Source organism: Mobula hypostoma, chromosome 9, assembly GCF_963921235.1.
Source record: "Mobula hypostoma chromosome 9, sMobHyp1.1, whole genome shotgun sequence".
Lineage (NCBI taxonomy): Eukaryota > Metazoa > Chordata > Chondrichthyes > Myliobatiformes > Myliobatidae > Mobula > Mobula hypostoma.
Window position 1 is genome coordinate 122928098 of NC_086105.1, and position 17319 is coordinate 122945416.

Here is a 17319-nt window from a genome sequence, read left to right on the forward strand (position 1 = left end):
ATATTCAAATCATATACATTAAAACCAAGGAATAAACTGTTTTATACAGTTCCAGTATGTCTTCTCTGGTCTTGCATTCTAAGCCTCAACTAACAGAGGTTAAGTAACTGCATGCCTTTTTAACAACCTTATGGATCTACACTTTTTAATGATCTGTCTAGACACTTACAGTCTGTCTGCACCCCCACTCAGTATCTGTCTATTTCTTCCATTTAGATAGATAGATAGGTATACTTTATTGATCCCAAGGGAAACTGGGTTTCATTACAGCTGCACCAATCAAGAATAGAGCATAAATATAGCAATACAAAAACCACAAACAATCAAACAACAATATGCAAACTATACCAGATGGAAATAAGTCCAGGACCAGCCTATTGGCTCAGGGTGTCTGAGCCTCCACGGGAGGAGCTGCAAAGTTCGATGGCCACAGGCAGGAACAACCTCCCGTGACGCCCAGTGTTGTATCTCGGTGGAATATGGCTGGAGTTGAACTGCACGTGCATGTAACAAGAGCTGTATAACTCATCGCCTTCTACCTTGGGCCACGGACTTATCAATCACTCCTGCTGTGGAGCACCTGGCGGTCCAAGATGGTCTCGTTACATGCACGGGCAGTTCAATTCTTTGAGTGATAATGCAGACAGTTTGAAGTTAATAACTCATCTCCTTCTACCTTAGGCCACAAACTTATCAATCACCCTTTTTGTGGACCATTTCAACAAAGAAGAAGGGATCCGTATGCTCCACGACCGCTGGACTAAGTGTGTACATGTAGGAGGGGACTATGTTGAAAAATAAATGTGCTAGGTTTTCTAAAATTGACTCCTTCTACCTTAGACCACAAACTGATCAATCACCCCTTGTATGTATATATACACCCACACACACACACACACACACACCCACACACACACACACACACACACACACACACACACGAGGGGTGATTGATAAGTTCGTGGCCTAAGGTAGAAGATGTTATTAACTTCAAACTGAAGAGTGCCCTTCCATGTTGTGAATATTTGTTTATTCTACGATTCTAATAGTTTTCCTTATCATGAAAGTATCCACTGCCCCTCAAATGTGGAATATGAAATTAGCCGCTGGAAGAAGAAGTTGTGACACCCTGTACCTGTAACTTTCTCCTTAATAAACTTAGGTGCACTCATGCAATTTTGTATTCATTTCTATCTGAACTCCATCTCATCAATATGTGATGATGCCTCAGTTGCCAAGGCTGTAATCTCTATAATTCCCTCACTAGAACCCTCTTCCTTCACTCTCTTTATCCTTTAAGATTCTCCTCAAAATCTACATCTATGCTAATTGATTTTACCTTTCTGTCCTGGGTTTTAGTGTCAGATTATGTTTGGTGGCACCCTCTAGTGCGTTGTGATTACTTAGCTACTATATAAATGCAAGTTTTTGCAAATCTGATTTGTTTGCCTTCTGTGAAATTTGAAATTGGTCCTAACATTAGTTAATAAACGTTCAGGAACGCTATAGATGGTTCCCTATTGGTGATTAAAGTTCAAGGTAAATTTATTATCAAAGTACATATATGTCACCACATACAACCCTGAGATACATTTTCTTGCAAGTATACTCACTAAGTCCATAATAGAATAATAAGCATAACAGAATTAATAAAGGACTGTACCAACTTAGACATTCAACCAGTGAGCAAAAGACAACAAACCCTGCAAATACAAAAAAGAAAGAAATAATAATAAATAAATAAATAAATAAGCAATAAATATCGAGAACATCTTGCGCGTGTACACATTCTGTCTTTGTCATGGAAAGTATGATTCTAAATTACATTTGCTAAATTGTTCACTTATTTGTATGTTTTAAAAATAGCTTTGTGCCTTATTGTTCAAGCGATGTATGGAGTGGTACTGCACCAAAATCTGGCCAAGGTAAATCTCTATGCCCATCTGCTACACATTGTAAAGGAAGACAAATACAAATAATGTGCGTTAACTTGAGTATTTTCCTTCCAGATGACTATGCATTTATGGGTGCCTTGATTCTCAGGGAAGTGATTAAAGACTTGGTCCCCAAGGGTATTAAGTTGGCAAAGATAGTCATGCTTGCTGGAACAAGGCAAGTAGAATAATTTTTTTTTTATAAACCATTTTTAAAAATGTGAATTAAAGGAGATTAATTCATCTTCCTTCCTGCAGGTGGTGTTGTTTATTTAGCTTCAGCTGAATCAGAATCAGGTTTACCACTGGCATACGTTGTGAAATTTGTTGTTTTGGCGGCAGCAGTACCGAAGATGTACTATCAATTATAATAAGAATTAAGTTAAAAATAAATATGCAGTGCAAGAAGAGATCAAAAAATAGTGAGGCAGCGTTCAAAGTTCATTGTCCATTCAGAAATCTGATGGTGGGGTAAGGAAGAAGCTGTCCTAAAGCAATGAGTGTGTGTCTTCAGGCTCCTGAACCTCCTGCCTGATGGTAGTAATGAGAAGAGGGCATGCCCTGTGTGGTGAGGGTCCTCAATGATGGACACCACCTTTTTAGAGGCAGTTCCTTTTGAAGATGTCCTCAGTTGTGGGAAAGCTAGTGTCCACTGCAGCTTTTACCAACCCTGTATTCCAGATGGTGGTGCCAACAGCTAGAATGCTCTCAGGAAATTTTTTAACAAATTGATTTTCACCACTGCTCCTGAATTACATGAAGTGGAAGGTGCAATTAATGTGTTAAAGAGTTTTATTTATATATTTTAATTTTATTTATACTGGTTGCCAGTCCTGGGTTCTCAGTGTCCCAACCATCTGCTCAACCTCGAATGGCGAGAGGCTAAGTTTGTTCATGTGGTTTACAGGGTTCATTTTGCTTTTGTAATTCTCACTGGGGGTGTACTCCAGCTGATACATTGTTTCATAAAGTGAGGAGAAAGGGAAGTATTATTGGAAGGAGACATCATCCCACAGTCTGCAGATACTCTGCTGTGGCCAACACAGTGGAGCATGCTGGGGCCAACAGCAGCTCTCTAAGACAGATCTTGCCTTTTAATGCAATCAAAAACCAGGAGAGTTTGAAATTTGATATCTAAATCTAGCACTTTTTAGTTTATTGATCAAATCTTTTAATTTCATTAAAGTTAGACATACAGTATAAGTTTACTTTAATTTTCCTTTTTAGTTCTGATATAATCTTTAACGTTGTTCTAAAATCATCGACTCAAAACCTATGGGTAGGAAATGAGTGTGTTTCTCTGTGGCTAGGAGACTTGTAATCCCAGCGAGATGGAAAATCTGCCAAAAATATTTCACTTGCATTTTTTTCACTCTGTATCCCAGTCATTAGTCAGCCAGATGGGAGACCAGCCATTTGCTGGGTTGAAAGACTGCACTACAAGGTAGCAGCTAGGAACAGCTGTGAATAGTTCGCAGCATCGAAGAAGGAACTATAATGAGATGGTAGGGAGTGATAGGCATATAGTGGGTGGGGAGGGGTGGTTGATTGATTATGGCCGTGAGACACAAGAGAGCAGGATTGGTTGATTACAAAAGTAGAAAGTTCTTGGGCAGTATGTGAATATACCCAGCAGAATGTTTAACTGAAGCATTGAGAAGGAACACTGTGGAGGGGTCTAACCCAAGGGATTTAATAGGTCCTAGCTCACTGTACTTATTGAGTTTTTGATCCAGGGAAGAACAGACCTGCTGAAACAAACATCCCAAACACATCGTGGTCAAATCTTTAGTAGACACACAGACTTATGGTGACCTCAGTGTAGAATTTTAACATAATTAACAACTTAAATCCACCTGACTGTTTATTCCTGCTGTGGGAAATTGAAAAGGTCTATTGGTGTTCTTATTATGAACCTAAAAATGCTTTGAAAGATCTTTGTAAGAAGATTCCAATTTTAATCTCTGTGATAATCAGTGATGGCCCCATTAGTAAGCATAATCAATTTGGAATCTTTTCGTTGTGGTGCACTAAATATAAAAAAGCAGTGTTTCATTATAATGGCCAAGTGATGTAAAGCAATATATATATGTGTATGTTGTGATTATACTGCAACAATTTTCTAATATTTACAATACTCTGCTATATTTCTCTTTCTGAGCCATTTAGAGAAAAGCCAACTCTCCTGAGAAACCTCTGTCAATGCTGCTTTATAATGGTTCAGTGCAAATGAGCCATGCAAGAGTGACTAGGTTCTGATTTCCCTTCCCACCCTGAAAGCAATCTTTATCTTTGCTACACCCCAGGTCAGTTCTGTTGAATCAGAAGCACACCATGTAGAAATTCAAATCAGGCTGTGTCCTACCACTTTGCAGTCCAATGGTTGGAATTCTAATGTGTCGCCACGTCCTTAGATAACTGAGATAAAAGGATTTTGTTCCAGCATGCTGTGCTACCTAATCCCTTTCATACCTAATTTCAGCCTAGTTACAAAGTTCCACTCAGTGATCTGAAAAATGTTGCAAGGAATATATAATGAAAAATACATCACGTTCATAGGCACATTAATTGTTAGAGACTATTGCACATTTCAGATATTCTCAGTGCAACTCTGCAGTCACTAAATAGTGCAATCCAGGGACTTGTGCATTGCCCCATATTTAATTTTATACAGAATTACAATAATTTTTGGGTCTGGACTTTGGGGAAATAAATTAACTTTGGCTGCGTACAAAGCAGACCGTAGAAAATCAATTGTCTGTTATAAGGACAATGAAAAGTCAAATCGAGTCAAGTTTATCGTCATTTAATTATATATCATCAAATGAGACAACATTTCTCTGAATCAGGGTGTAAAGCACAGTAGTGTACGTAACACACAATAATTTAGGAAAGTTAGGATAAAATCTACAGATGGATTATGCATAAATAAACAAAACAGAGTGAATAAATTAAATATTGTCAGGTACAGAAGAAATTAGCTGTGAAAATTGCTAGGCTGACTAACTCAATCCAAGCACAACTGAAGTTAAATTATTGTTCTCTGTTCTGCATGTTCTTTGTATGTTCCCCTTGAACAACTCTTCCAATTTCTTTGATTACTATCTTAATAAGATTTAGTGAGCAATTTTAACAGAAAAAATACTTGCATAAATAAAGTTCTCAACCTGACAACTGAAAATTACGTTAGCAGGGATGAATCCATTAAAAGAGATATAAAATACTCTTTAAGATCTGCCTGCTGTAAACTATGTCATCTCATTACAGTGCTGGTGGAACTGGAGTGTTGCTGAACATCGAGCGGATTGCTAATCTTCTAGCCCAACTGGGTGCTGATGTTCAGGTCCGGGGCTTGGTAGACTCTGGTTGGTTCCTGGACAATAAACAACCACGACAGAACGAATGCACAGACGTAACCTCCTGTAGTCCAAATTACATAATTAAAAAGGGGCTCAGGTAAACCAACAAAATGCAACAATATTAATTGCCTTTCAAGATTCATTGTTATTGTTAGTTGATTCTGGCACTGGGATAGAGAGATTAATTGTTAATCATATTGCAAGAGTGTGTTATTTAAATGTTATAATAAAGCATACACAAATAATAATAATAATATTTCCTGGAAGTTCACAACTAATCAAATGTGGTCCATGAAATGCATTCTGGCACAAAAAAGGAGAACTATGAATTCAAGTCCAGTTCAGTGCATTAAGGGAAGACAGCTGAAGATCAAGGTGCCACCAAAATTCCATCTCATATATGAGGCATTTTTATATGCCCGGGTGAAGGCATATCCCTTGCAAAGATCCAAGCTCCTTGTTGGCTCCTCCTATTCATTCCTCTCCCACTGCCACAGACTGGCCCAATGAGAATGAAGGAGACTCAGAAGGGGAGAAATAGCAAAAAGCAAGAAGAAAGGGTGCAAGCAAAAAAGAACGAGAGAAATGAACAGATAATTAAGTATATGAAAAAAATCTGCCCCAGCAGAAAGAGAAACCAGTGTTTGGATGTTGATATATCCAATTACAAGTGTTCATAAACATCCCAAATGCAATGTTATTCACACAGATACAATAGGATGGCTCCATTTTAAACTTTTAAAGGCCAGGAAATTAGTTTATGCCTATGCCCAAGGTTGTAATGTGGAATGGTCCTACCTGTCATAGAGGCACATAGCAGAAACAGTCTCTAATCCCCTCCTAGTTGTAAAGAAGGGCCTCTTGAGATTTCTCATCAAAATTGATGGAGGAGTTTATGCAGTAGGATATGGTGCCTAAGGAAATTTGTCCCTTTAAACAAATTGGCACTGCAAATAGACTGGTAAGTTTTATTTTGCTTACTTATCTTATGGGCTGTGAGGAACTGGAGTACTTTCTCAAGTTCAATATTAAATTCAGAATGCTGTTAGATACTGTCCACGCACCTTCAAATACTCTCCAAACTCACTTTATGACATTGGTTGCACAACTTGAGCGATCTTGGTGACCGGGGAATGGCTTCTGGAACTATGAGTAATGCTTTTAGCTTGTTGCTATTAAACACATGGGCCCAACAGAACAACTACCAGGTTCTGATATTTGCCCCCTTTAGTGCCACACACAGATCGGACACTGATTCCGGTGCAAGCCAAAGTTTAAGCCAGGCTGTTCATCTGAATTTTCCCAGAGTGCAAGAATGGTTCAAATGATGCTATAAAAGCAGCTTGGTGGTGATTTCAGTGACATTGCTTGCAAAGGATTTTCATGAAAACAACAAGCTTACATATACAGTCATATTTGAGCAGCCACATTACTATTGCATACTATCTGTGGGAAATACACGATGCACGTATTAAGGCCAGATTGGATCTAACTTCTGTTTTATACCCACAGTGGTACCTTTAAGCTAAAGCTGTGTTTATGTTGAAAGACTGCATGCCAATCCTTGATCTTTAAGGTGTAGATCCTCCCTCCTCTAGGGAGCAGTTTTTTTTCCCCAAGGTTGTTGAATTTGTTTGGATACTTATACCGCAACCTATTGAAATGGGCCTGTACCACACTTTTACCATTATTATAGTGAAGGAGAACTAGAAGCTCTATGGGCAATATCACGCACGCAATTATTTTTATGCTTTATTGGTCCTGAGATTTCAACTTCAGAAATGTTGAAGGATTCTAATTGAATGTCCAAAATTTATAAGCCAAATTTATAAGCTAAATTATGGTTGGTTGTGATGAGGGAAGTATTAGTTTAATGAGGTTAAAATTTGTTAAATTGAAGTTTAAACAAAAAGCATAGCATACCATGTTGCATCAATCTGAAGTATCAAATTCTTAAGCAAATTTACAAAGAACTAATAAGAGATTTCTTTGCAGATTGTGGAATAGTGTTATTCCTGAAAGATGCAGACAACAATTCAGACGAGAAGAATGGCAGTGTTTCTTTGGCCACAGGATATATTCATCCTTAAGATGTAAATAGAACTTTGAACAGAATATATTTATGAATTCCCCGATGGTTAAAGGTGCCACTATAACTTGTGGAGTTTCCTTTCAGCCCCCGTGTTTGTGGTACAATGGCTATTTGACGAGGAACAGCTAAAAATGGAGAACATTCAATTGGGTAGCCAGTCCCTTACAGAAAATCAATGGAACTACATCCAGAATTTGGGGAGAGACCTCAGAAATTCTCTGCGAAATGTATCGTAAGTGAATTATGATTTCAGAATGCTGCCTCAGAAATCACAATGGTATAAATGGTACAGATAATGTCTTAATCTCTTTCACCTAATTAATTCAGGTTTCTTTTCATGAGCTACTATTTAAACTTCTACTCTCCTCTACAGTACAATATTTATGTCCTAAATGGGAATTGTGCTCAGTGGAGAGCTTTAAGGCCTTCTTGATAGGGACTAGAAGTGTATAGAGGCTGGACATCAATTCCCTGGCCCCAATCATTTCATTTTCACCATGGATGTCCAGTCCTTATATACACTGCTATCCCCCATCATGAAGGCCTTAAAGCTCCAATTTTTTTCTCAACAACAGACTCGACTAGCTCCCCTCAATCACCACCCTTCTCCATCTAGCAAAACTGGTCCTCACCTTCAACAATTTCTCTTTCAGCACCTCCCTCTTTCTCCAAACTCAAGGTGTAGCCATGAGCACCCACATGGGCCACAGCAATGCCTGCCTTTTCATTGGCTACGTGGAACAGTCCATGTTCTAAGCTTTCCCTGGTTATGCTCCCCAACTCCTTCTGTGCTATATTGATGATTGCATTGGTGCTGTTTCATGCACCCATGCTGAGCTTGTCAATTTCATCAACTTCGCCTCTAACTTCAACACTGCCCTTAAATTTACTTGGTTCACTTCTGACACCTCTTCCCCTTTCTCAATCTCCCTATCTCCCTCTTTGGAAATAAATTGTCTACCGATATATTTTATAAACTTATTGATTCCCATGGCTATCTTGACTGTACTTCTTCCCATCCTGTCTCCTGTAAAAATGCTATTCCCTTTTCTCAGTTCCTTCATCTATGCTTTATCTGTTCCCAGGATGAGGCTTTCCTTTCCAGGAATCAGAGATGTCCCCCTTCTTCAAAGAATGGTGTTTCCCTTCCTCCATCAATGATGTTGCTCTCACCTGCATCTCGTCCATTTCCCAGACATCTACACTCACACCATCTTCCCAACCCCTTACCAGGATAGAGTTCCTTTTGTCCTCCCCTACCACCCCATGAGCTCTGCACCAAATACATCATTCTCCTTAACATCTGCTATGTTCAACAGCACCATAACACTAAACACATCATTATCCCCCTCCCCACCCCCATTCTCTGCTTTCCATAGGAATCGCTCTCTCCGTGATGTCCTTGTCCATTCGTCCCTCCCCACTAATCTCCCTCTCGGCCTTTATCCCTGCAAGCAGCAGCAGTGCTATACCTGTTCATTCATCTCCTCCCTCATTTCCATTCAGGGACAACACTTCACCTGCAAAACTTTTGGAATCATCTACTTGGTGCTCCAGATGTAGCCTCCAAATCATAGCTGAGACCCAAAGCAGATTGGGAGATCACTTTGTCGAGCATCTCCACTCCATCTGCAAGAAGCAAAATTTCCTGGTGGCCAACCTTTTTAATTCCTACGTCCATTCCCATCCTGATATGTCACTCCATAGCCAAGATGAGCCACTCTCAGGTTGGAAAAGCAACTCCTCATATTCAGTCTAGGTAGCTTCCAACCTGATGAGATGAACGTCGATTTCTGTAACTTTTTGTACTTTCTCCTCTTCTCCCTTACATTTCTTCCATTCCCCATTCTGGCTTCCCTCTTATCTTTTCTCTTTTCCTCACCTGCCAGTCACCTCCTCCAGTGTCCTCCTCCTTCGCTTTCTCCCAATATCCACTCTCCTCTCCGATAGGATTCTTTCTTCTCCAGCCTTTTGCCTTTTCCACCTATCACCTCCCAATTTCTTACTTCATCCCTCCTCCATCACCCACCTGGCTTTATCTATCACCTTCCAGCTTGTCCTCCTTCCCCTCCACCAACCCTCTTATTCTGGCATCTTTCCCCTTCCTTTCCATGCCTGATGAAGGCTCTCAGCCTGAAATATCAACTGTTTATTCATTTTCATAGATGCTGCCTGACCTGCTGAATTCCTTCAGCATTTTGTGTGTGTTGCTCTGTATTTCCAGCATCTGCAGAATCTCTTGTGCTTAGACAACCTTATGATTTTAACAGCATTGGACTAGCTGTTGAGCATTGATAGAAACAGCTTTATAGAAGCTCCTTTTGCAGTATTCCTTCATTTTGGAACATTAATATTGCTAAATTTAACTTGAAGCAATGGCCTTAATTTTTTTGATAGTCTATTATTCAGAAGGATGGAATTCAGTTCTATGCAGACATGAACTCAATGATCCCTAGAATATATAAAAACATTTATATAGCACCACATGCTGGGTGACTGATGGTTCAATCAGCGCACTGAAAACCTAAACAGGCATGAATGCAGATAACACATTGTGACAATTCTTGTGGTGAGAATATCCATGTACCACTAAAGGCATTGCTCTGGAAATGTGCAACCAAAATCCTCTTTGAGAAAGTATTGTGGAAATAAGTAATAGGTATTCAAATCTCTAAAAAGTAAAATCTAAAGTATTGGAGTAAAAGCTAGAAAATGATTCAACTGCTTGAAATAATGGCAACATTGACGTTGACAAACCCAGTGTAAGCATCTTTTTCATTTAGATTTGGAAGTTATACAATTTAGTATTATTTTATCAGAAAAAGAATCATCAGAACTATGGACTAAATGTCATTTTCCTTGCACGTTAAATAAAGACAATATTTTTAAGTTGGACAGAAAATCTACGATGATCTGCTTTAGAATGTGTTTCAGAGTTCTAAAATGCATCTATTCCAAATGATCAATCTAACCAATAAATATTAATTTATTAATTTGAGAGTCAATGATATAATACATTTTTCAACATATATATTATTGTAAATGTATTACATTTTATAAATATATACACACACACACATGTATACATTATATCTGTGTGTGTGTGTATATATATATATATAAAATTACATATGTGCTTCATTGGTTTGTTATATCAAGATTATTTTAATGTTTAATTGCTTTCCTAGTTTATTATGGCATTTACTTATTTAAAACAAAACCAATAATGAACAGGGAAAGTTGTAAGAGTGTATTAAACTGGTAATGATGAAATATGGATTTATGTTGACTGGATATAAAATTAAAGGATAATGCATTTTAACCTGAGAACTTGTATCCAAATCAATCTGTTATATTTCTATGTGAGCCAAAATACTTCCCACTGAAGCAGAAGAGAAATTTGAAAATCATTTTCACCATCAATATCTAAAATACCCATTGTAGACTTCTCAAACTCTAGAAATACATTGCATTCAGTGAATTCACACTCCCACAATGACTGAAATCCATGCTTCAGTAGATATCGCATTTACATTCCCATTGTGGCTTTCATGGTGTGAATTTTCAAAGCATTTCATATACCAGAATGCATTCTGAATTGCAATAATTGCTGTTATTTTGGTATTCATTGGCAGTCATTGTACAGCAGCAGTGATATACAAGTTATCAACCAATCCATTTTACGTTAAGATTTTCCTTTTAAATGAGAGAAATTTTATCCAATAAACTTGAAACATTTCCTGACCTTTCGTATAGTGCCGTGGGACCTGTTATATCCACTTAAACCAAGAGAATAGGAAGATCAGGACAGTTTAACATTCTCATCTCAAGAATGCCTGCTTTAACAATGGGGCTCTAGAGCTATTATGAATTGTCAGCCTGGGTTTTATGCTCAAAGCCTGATGTAGATCTTGTTGCAACTCAGTTAAACAGGAATGAAAGAGTACACAGTATTCGATAGAACATTTAGCAAACATTTTTTCAAAAGTTATTTGCTGCTGCCAGGATATGAAACTAATTGTTCTTGGTGCAGAAAATAGGAAAAGGTTAAGTTAACACATTAAAAAAATGTATATAAACTGTTCAAGCTGGGCATAATACACTTACATCATTTCATTCCTAATAATTTAAGGTAGCTCAGAAATCCGTTTTAGTGCTTAGTGCATATATGTTTTTTTTGCCTAACGATTTGTTGATAATTCAAATTGTTTCTATTTTAGAGCTGTATTTGCCCCAGCCTGTCTATCACACACTTTGATCTCTAAGAGGTAAGGTATTATTATGTTAAACAAGTTGATAGCTCTTATATACAATATTATTGTGTTTGGTACTCTTCCACTGAGAATTAGCTTATTAAACCATTTATAAGACGCTTAAAGATTTCCTCTGAAGAATACTTCATCATTCTTACCCTTAATGAAGCTGCTGGACAAAGGGAGGTAGTGCTGCGTAGCTAATTTTAAAACCTTTTGAAAAAGGGTAAAATTTTAATTATACTAATGATTGTCTCATCAAAATTGGGTAAAATGATGTCATGACTCGTAAACTAATCTAATTTATGTAAAACTACATTTATTTCATAATCTTTTGCAGTGAAAATTCCAAGAGTCAGATATGTGCTTCTGCTTTTATTGCTTTCAATCTTTAAAACTTATAGGTTTGAATACACCGTCAGCTTGACAGACTTTTAAACTAACATACAGTACTAATTTTATTTTAATACAGAAAATGCATTTTAGGAAATTAATTCTGTGAAACATAATGGGTGGAATCACTCTGACAGCTAATTGCTGGGTTCTGAGAAAACTAATTTGCACTCACGGCCAGCTGGTGGTACCTCTTTAAAAAAAACTGCATCACACTAATGATTAGAAATAAAGAAAGACATATTATCTTTACTTGTCACGTATACATCGAAACATACACTGAATTGCTTTGCTTGGTTCAAATCGAATCAGTGAGGATTGTGCTGTGCTGCCTGCAAGTGTCACCATACTTCTGGCGCCAACATAGCATACCCACAACTTTAGCTGGTGATTCTGAGAGAATTCGACCACACTGACAGCTAGTGGGTGGTGTTGTAGTGAACTAGACCATGCGGTGATATTGCTGCTGGTTCTGTAAAGAACTGGGTCACTCCAATGATTAGCTGGTGAGAGAGCCCTGTCAGACTGACAGCTCACTCGTGGGGCTGTAGTAAACTAGATGGTGCTGACAGCTAGCTGGTAGTTCTGCAGAGAATTGGATCCCACTGACAGCTAGTGGCTGGTTCTGTACAGAACTGCCTGCTAAAATCAGAACGCACTGCAGCACAGAAGTATGGAATGTACTCGAGGTCAGATGTAGGCCATCTGCCATCTTATTCCACCCCTGGACTCACTAACCTACTGAGCTGAGGGGCCGGGTATACTTTCAATGTTCATTTTAAAGTCTGGCTATCTTGTCCTTTTTTCACAATCATATTATATTAATTGACAATAATTTAACGTATTTTGAAATTATTTTTAATCTATTATTTAACTTTTAATTATTTAATTTACCTGTTTCAAATGACTGATTGTCAGAGATGTTTATGAGAGTGAAGCAGGCATTTGACAGCACTAGTTAGGAAAGACCGCCTGGCTAGTGGAATCTCTTTGGTTACCACTGGTGACCTCCTCCTCTCAGGGGACAGTTACGGAAGTGAAAAGTAAGACCATAAAATATGTGAGCACAATTAGGCCGTTTGACCTGCTTCACCATTCTATCATGGCTGATTTATTATCCCTCTCCATCTGTCATTCCCATTCTCCTACCTTCTCCCTATAACCTTTGAGGCCCTTGCTAATCAAGAACTATCAACCTCCACTTCAAATATACCAAATGACTTGTTCTCCACAGCCGACTGTGTCAGTGAATTCCATAATGAATTCACCGCTCTCAGGCTAAAGAAAATTCAAGATTGTGGGGAACAGTGCAGCCTTTAGGGGGTTAATAGGGTTGTAGAATGAGACCGAAGGGTGGTCACAGATCACAGATCAAATAGAGCCTAGTTCTTGCATACTTTATATGTTGTCTTGATAGATTTTTATATCAACACATTAGGCATTCTTTAATACATAAAATGTATTTTGCGTAGAGAGTTGAATCTTCCAACGTTTTGGAAATGATGATGATGGAACAGGAGCAAAAATGAAATAAGAATAGATCACAAAAGTTTTAAAGGTTTGTTTGTAATTGGGATGAGAGGAGTAAAGGAACAAGTACTTAAGTACAAGTTGCAGAGCTCACAATTTGTGACCAGTGAAGAAGTTAACAATTAGATGTGAAGTGGGATTGAAGGGCCAGTGATTCTGTACAGGATTGGAAGGCTGGAGAACAATACCAATGTAAAACAAGGGAAGGACAATGCTATTTTAACCACAGGGATCTCAATGACCAGGAATAAAGTGATGATGGTTACAGGTTGATCCTTGCACTATTCTAATCACAGACATACTTCATGTTGGATCCTGATGCTTTTGTGATCCCGAGATTTTTTGGAAGCCAAGAACGAGGTATAAAGCTTATTGCTAGCAATTTTATTGAGTGCTGTGTGAACAAAGAGAAAACAAAGGAAAAAGTAGTCATGGTTGTCTCATACTCAGACTAGATAGCATGAAAAATTTCAGTGATAGCAATTAGCCCATTAAATAGCCAGATTCAAGTGATATGACACCTGCTACTGAAAACCAAGAAGTTTCTGGACAAATACAGAGGTAACCTTATTCCTTTGTGACATTTCCTTGCTTTGCTTTGGTATTGTTCTCCAGCATTCTAATCCTGCATAGAATCTCTGGCAATCCTGCACAGAATCCTTCAATCCTAGTTCACACCCAATAGCTAACTCCTTCATTGGTCACAAACTGTACTCATAATACTGGAAAATTCACTGAACAATTACATGTATATAAGTGATTGTATAAAATTCCAAGCAAGCACAGGAAAGTTAACCTACAATAAAAGTGCCAATTTTACACCCAAATCCAACACATAGTATCATAGAATAGTGGAAATGTGCAGCAGGGAAACAGACCCATTGTCCTACTGACTCTATGGTGACATTCAATTTACTCGTTTACACTAATCCTACATTAATCTCATTTATTCTTCTCATCAACTCCTCCCAAAGTCTACAACTCACCTACACACTAGGGGAAATGAGCAACATACAATGGTCAATTAATCTAGGAGGAAACTGGAGCACCAGTTCTATCTATCCATTAGTACAGGAGAATGTACACCACAGATACAGCACCCACAGTCAAAATTGAACCTGGATGTCCAGCATTGAGATGTAGTGGTCTTACTACTGCCCCTCTATTTTAGTTTCAAATTAATTGCCCTCAAGCAAAATTACTCCCAAAGAAGCTTGACAAGAATGGGACTTGTGGAGATGAGGGACTTTGTATCAAAGAAATTGCAGTTTGTGGTATTCAGGACAAGGTACAGTTTATGCAGGGTTCAGATGACAACAGAAGGCTCACTTTGGGAATCATAAGATGAATTAGTGAAAATAACAGCTTGGGCCACAGCGGGAGATGATAGGAATACAGCCATATTTTGCAATACAGAAAAGGCAATCTGACATGGAAAAGGATAACCCTTTGAGTTTAAGCAGGTCAGAAGAATTAGTGGAGTCCTTAGTTGTTTAAAGTTCCACTTGAATAAAAAAATTCACCTGATTAATTATTTGTGTTTCTCCACGAAAGACCAAACACTAACACTAACAACGTCTGGTTCATTTTACATTCTGTTTTAAATATATTTGAACAAGGACTTCTATTAAATAATATTGATTTTAGCCAAACTTGAGGTTAATATTCAGCAAACATTTAGCCCTTTGTTTTTTTATTGTTTAATTAACTTCTTAAGGCATACATAGGTACAAATATCAAACAGTCATTTAATACTGTTTCTTCTCTTATTTGATGCCATAAAAATTTGGAATTTAGCTGTCAGTAATTTTACAGTAATTCGTGATCTGCACAATTGGTATTAGACTTCAGAACCTTGTTATGCAGTAGGTGTTACCTAAAATGATTGATTTCAACTTTACGCACTAATTATTGCCAAGGGTGATAACAAGGCCACTGGCTCTTTTTTAACCCAATTTAACAGTGTTAGGCTTGTAGATTTAGAAACAAGTAACATTCAATTGAGTTTATTCTTAGGCTAACTCTGCCCAGCATGCTCAGGCCTCTCCTTGGCTAGTTGGGCCTTCTTGGTCAAGGAAAGGCTGGCATATTCTTGATGTTTACATTATTGGACAGCAGTGAAATGAAAATCACTGGTGATGTCTGCTTGCTCATTAAAGCCTTCTGCAAAATATGTCAAATATGATGCAAAATCATTTCAGAGGTGCATGAATGCAGAAGATGTGGAACAACCTGGGAGCCTGATTTATGCAAATACAGTGTGCTGTATGATGGAAATGTGATGCTGTGAAGGCAGATTTCAGAAAACTCACAGAAAGTTGTGCATTTCTCCAGGGCACTTAATTGGCTTCATCCAAATCATAGTTAAAGTTAAATAAAATGTTTACTCCCTACATCCATCCCAACATCTAGTCTCCTGATATAAAAATAAGGAGTGGAAAGCTCCACACACAAAATAATGGAGGTCAGGCAGCATCTATGGAAATGAATAAACAGTCGATGTTTGGGGCTGAGATCCTTCTTCAGGACTGGCAAGTGAAAAGCCCAAATGATCATCAATTCAAGCATCCATAAAAAGAGATGTCAGTTGGCTTGAAGAAAGTAAGTTACCACCAAATTTAATCCCAAGTAGTAACTGCACCTTGCTGGTTCTGATTTCTAATCAACCAATCTGCTGCTCATATCAAAGATACCAGCCCTTTACCTTTCCCACCCAGTTGGCTTCACCTATCACGTTCCAGCTAGCCTACTCCCCTCCCCACCACCATTTTATTCTGGCGTCTCCGCCCTTCCTTCTCAATCCTGAAGAAGGGTCTCGGCTCAAAACGCTGACTGTATTTCTCATTTCCATTAATGCTGCCTGACCTATTGAGTTCCTCCAGCATTTTGTGTGTGTTGGGTTGAATAAGAAAACATTGTAGCTTGTCTATAAAAAATGATCATGTTGTCCTTTAATTTGCATTGCATTGGAAGTCATAAATATCAGTAGTTTCACAGTGAATAAGGCATTGCACAAAAATGGTACATTCCTTTAACAGTCTCATTCCCAATCGGTTTACAGATCACACACTGCTGATGTTAACTGGAAACCTATTGATATCCTTGTTTTAACATTTATTATCAAGTGCAGATCAATGGGGGATGCCTGGTCAAGTGGCAGCACTTCCTGACCTTTTTTTTGTTGTAGGTTAGCAATTGGGCCTCCTTGACCCAGTAGCATCTGAGAAATCATTGATTTTTATCTCTCCTGACAGGTGTAAAATGGACATCACCACTTACTCATTAAAACATAATTGTACAAGGGCTAAGAGAGTTGTAAAAGAGCGCCTGAAGGCTTTATGTGTCAATGCAAGGAGCATTCATAATAAGGTGGATGAATTGAAAGTGCAGATTGTTATTAATGATTATGATATAGTTGGGATCACAGAGACATGGCTCCAGGGTGACCAGGGATGGGAGCTCAACGTTCAGGGATATTCAATATTCAGGAGGGATAGACATGAAGGAAGGGGAGGTGGGGTGGCGTTGCTGGTTAAAGAAGAGATTAACGCAATAGAAAGGAAGGACATAAGCCGGGAAGATGTGGAATCGATATGGGTAGAGCTGCGTAACACTAAGGGGCAGAAGACGCTGGTGGGAGTTGTGTACAGGCCACCTAACAGTAGTAGTGAGGTCAGAGATGGTATTAAACAGGAAATTAGAAATGTGTGCAATAAAGGAACAGCAGTTATAATGGGTGACTTCAATCTACATGTAAA

General features: G+C 38.3%; 1 protein-coding gene across 1 annotated transcript in view; it reads left to right on the forward strand.

The window, feature by feature from the left end:
- notum2 (notum pectinacetylesterase 2) overlaps window positions 1-17319 on the forward strand; it is a 40388-nt gene that overhangs the window by 15289 nt on the left and 7780 nt on the right. The window contains exons 6-11 of the mRNA XM_063059568.1: window positions 1867-1925; window positions 2010-2112; window positions 5202-5390; window positions 7289-7386; window positions 7470-7617; window positions 11606-11653. Coding sequence (XP_062915638.1) covers window positions 1867-1925; window positions 2010-2112; window positions 5202-5390; window positions 7289-7386; window positions 7470-7617; window positions 11606-11653 — 645 coding nt within the window. The remainder of the gene's footprint in view (window positions 1-1866; window positions 1926-2009; window positions 2113-5201; window positions 5391-7288; window positions 7387-7469; window positions 7618-11605; window positions 11654-17319) is intronic.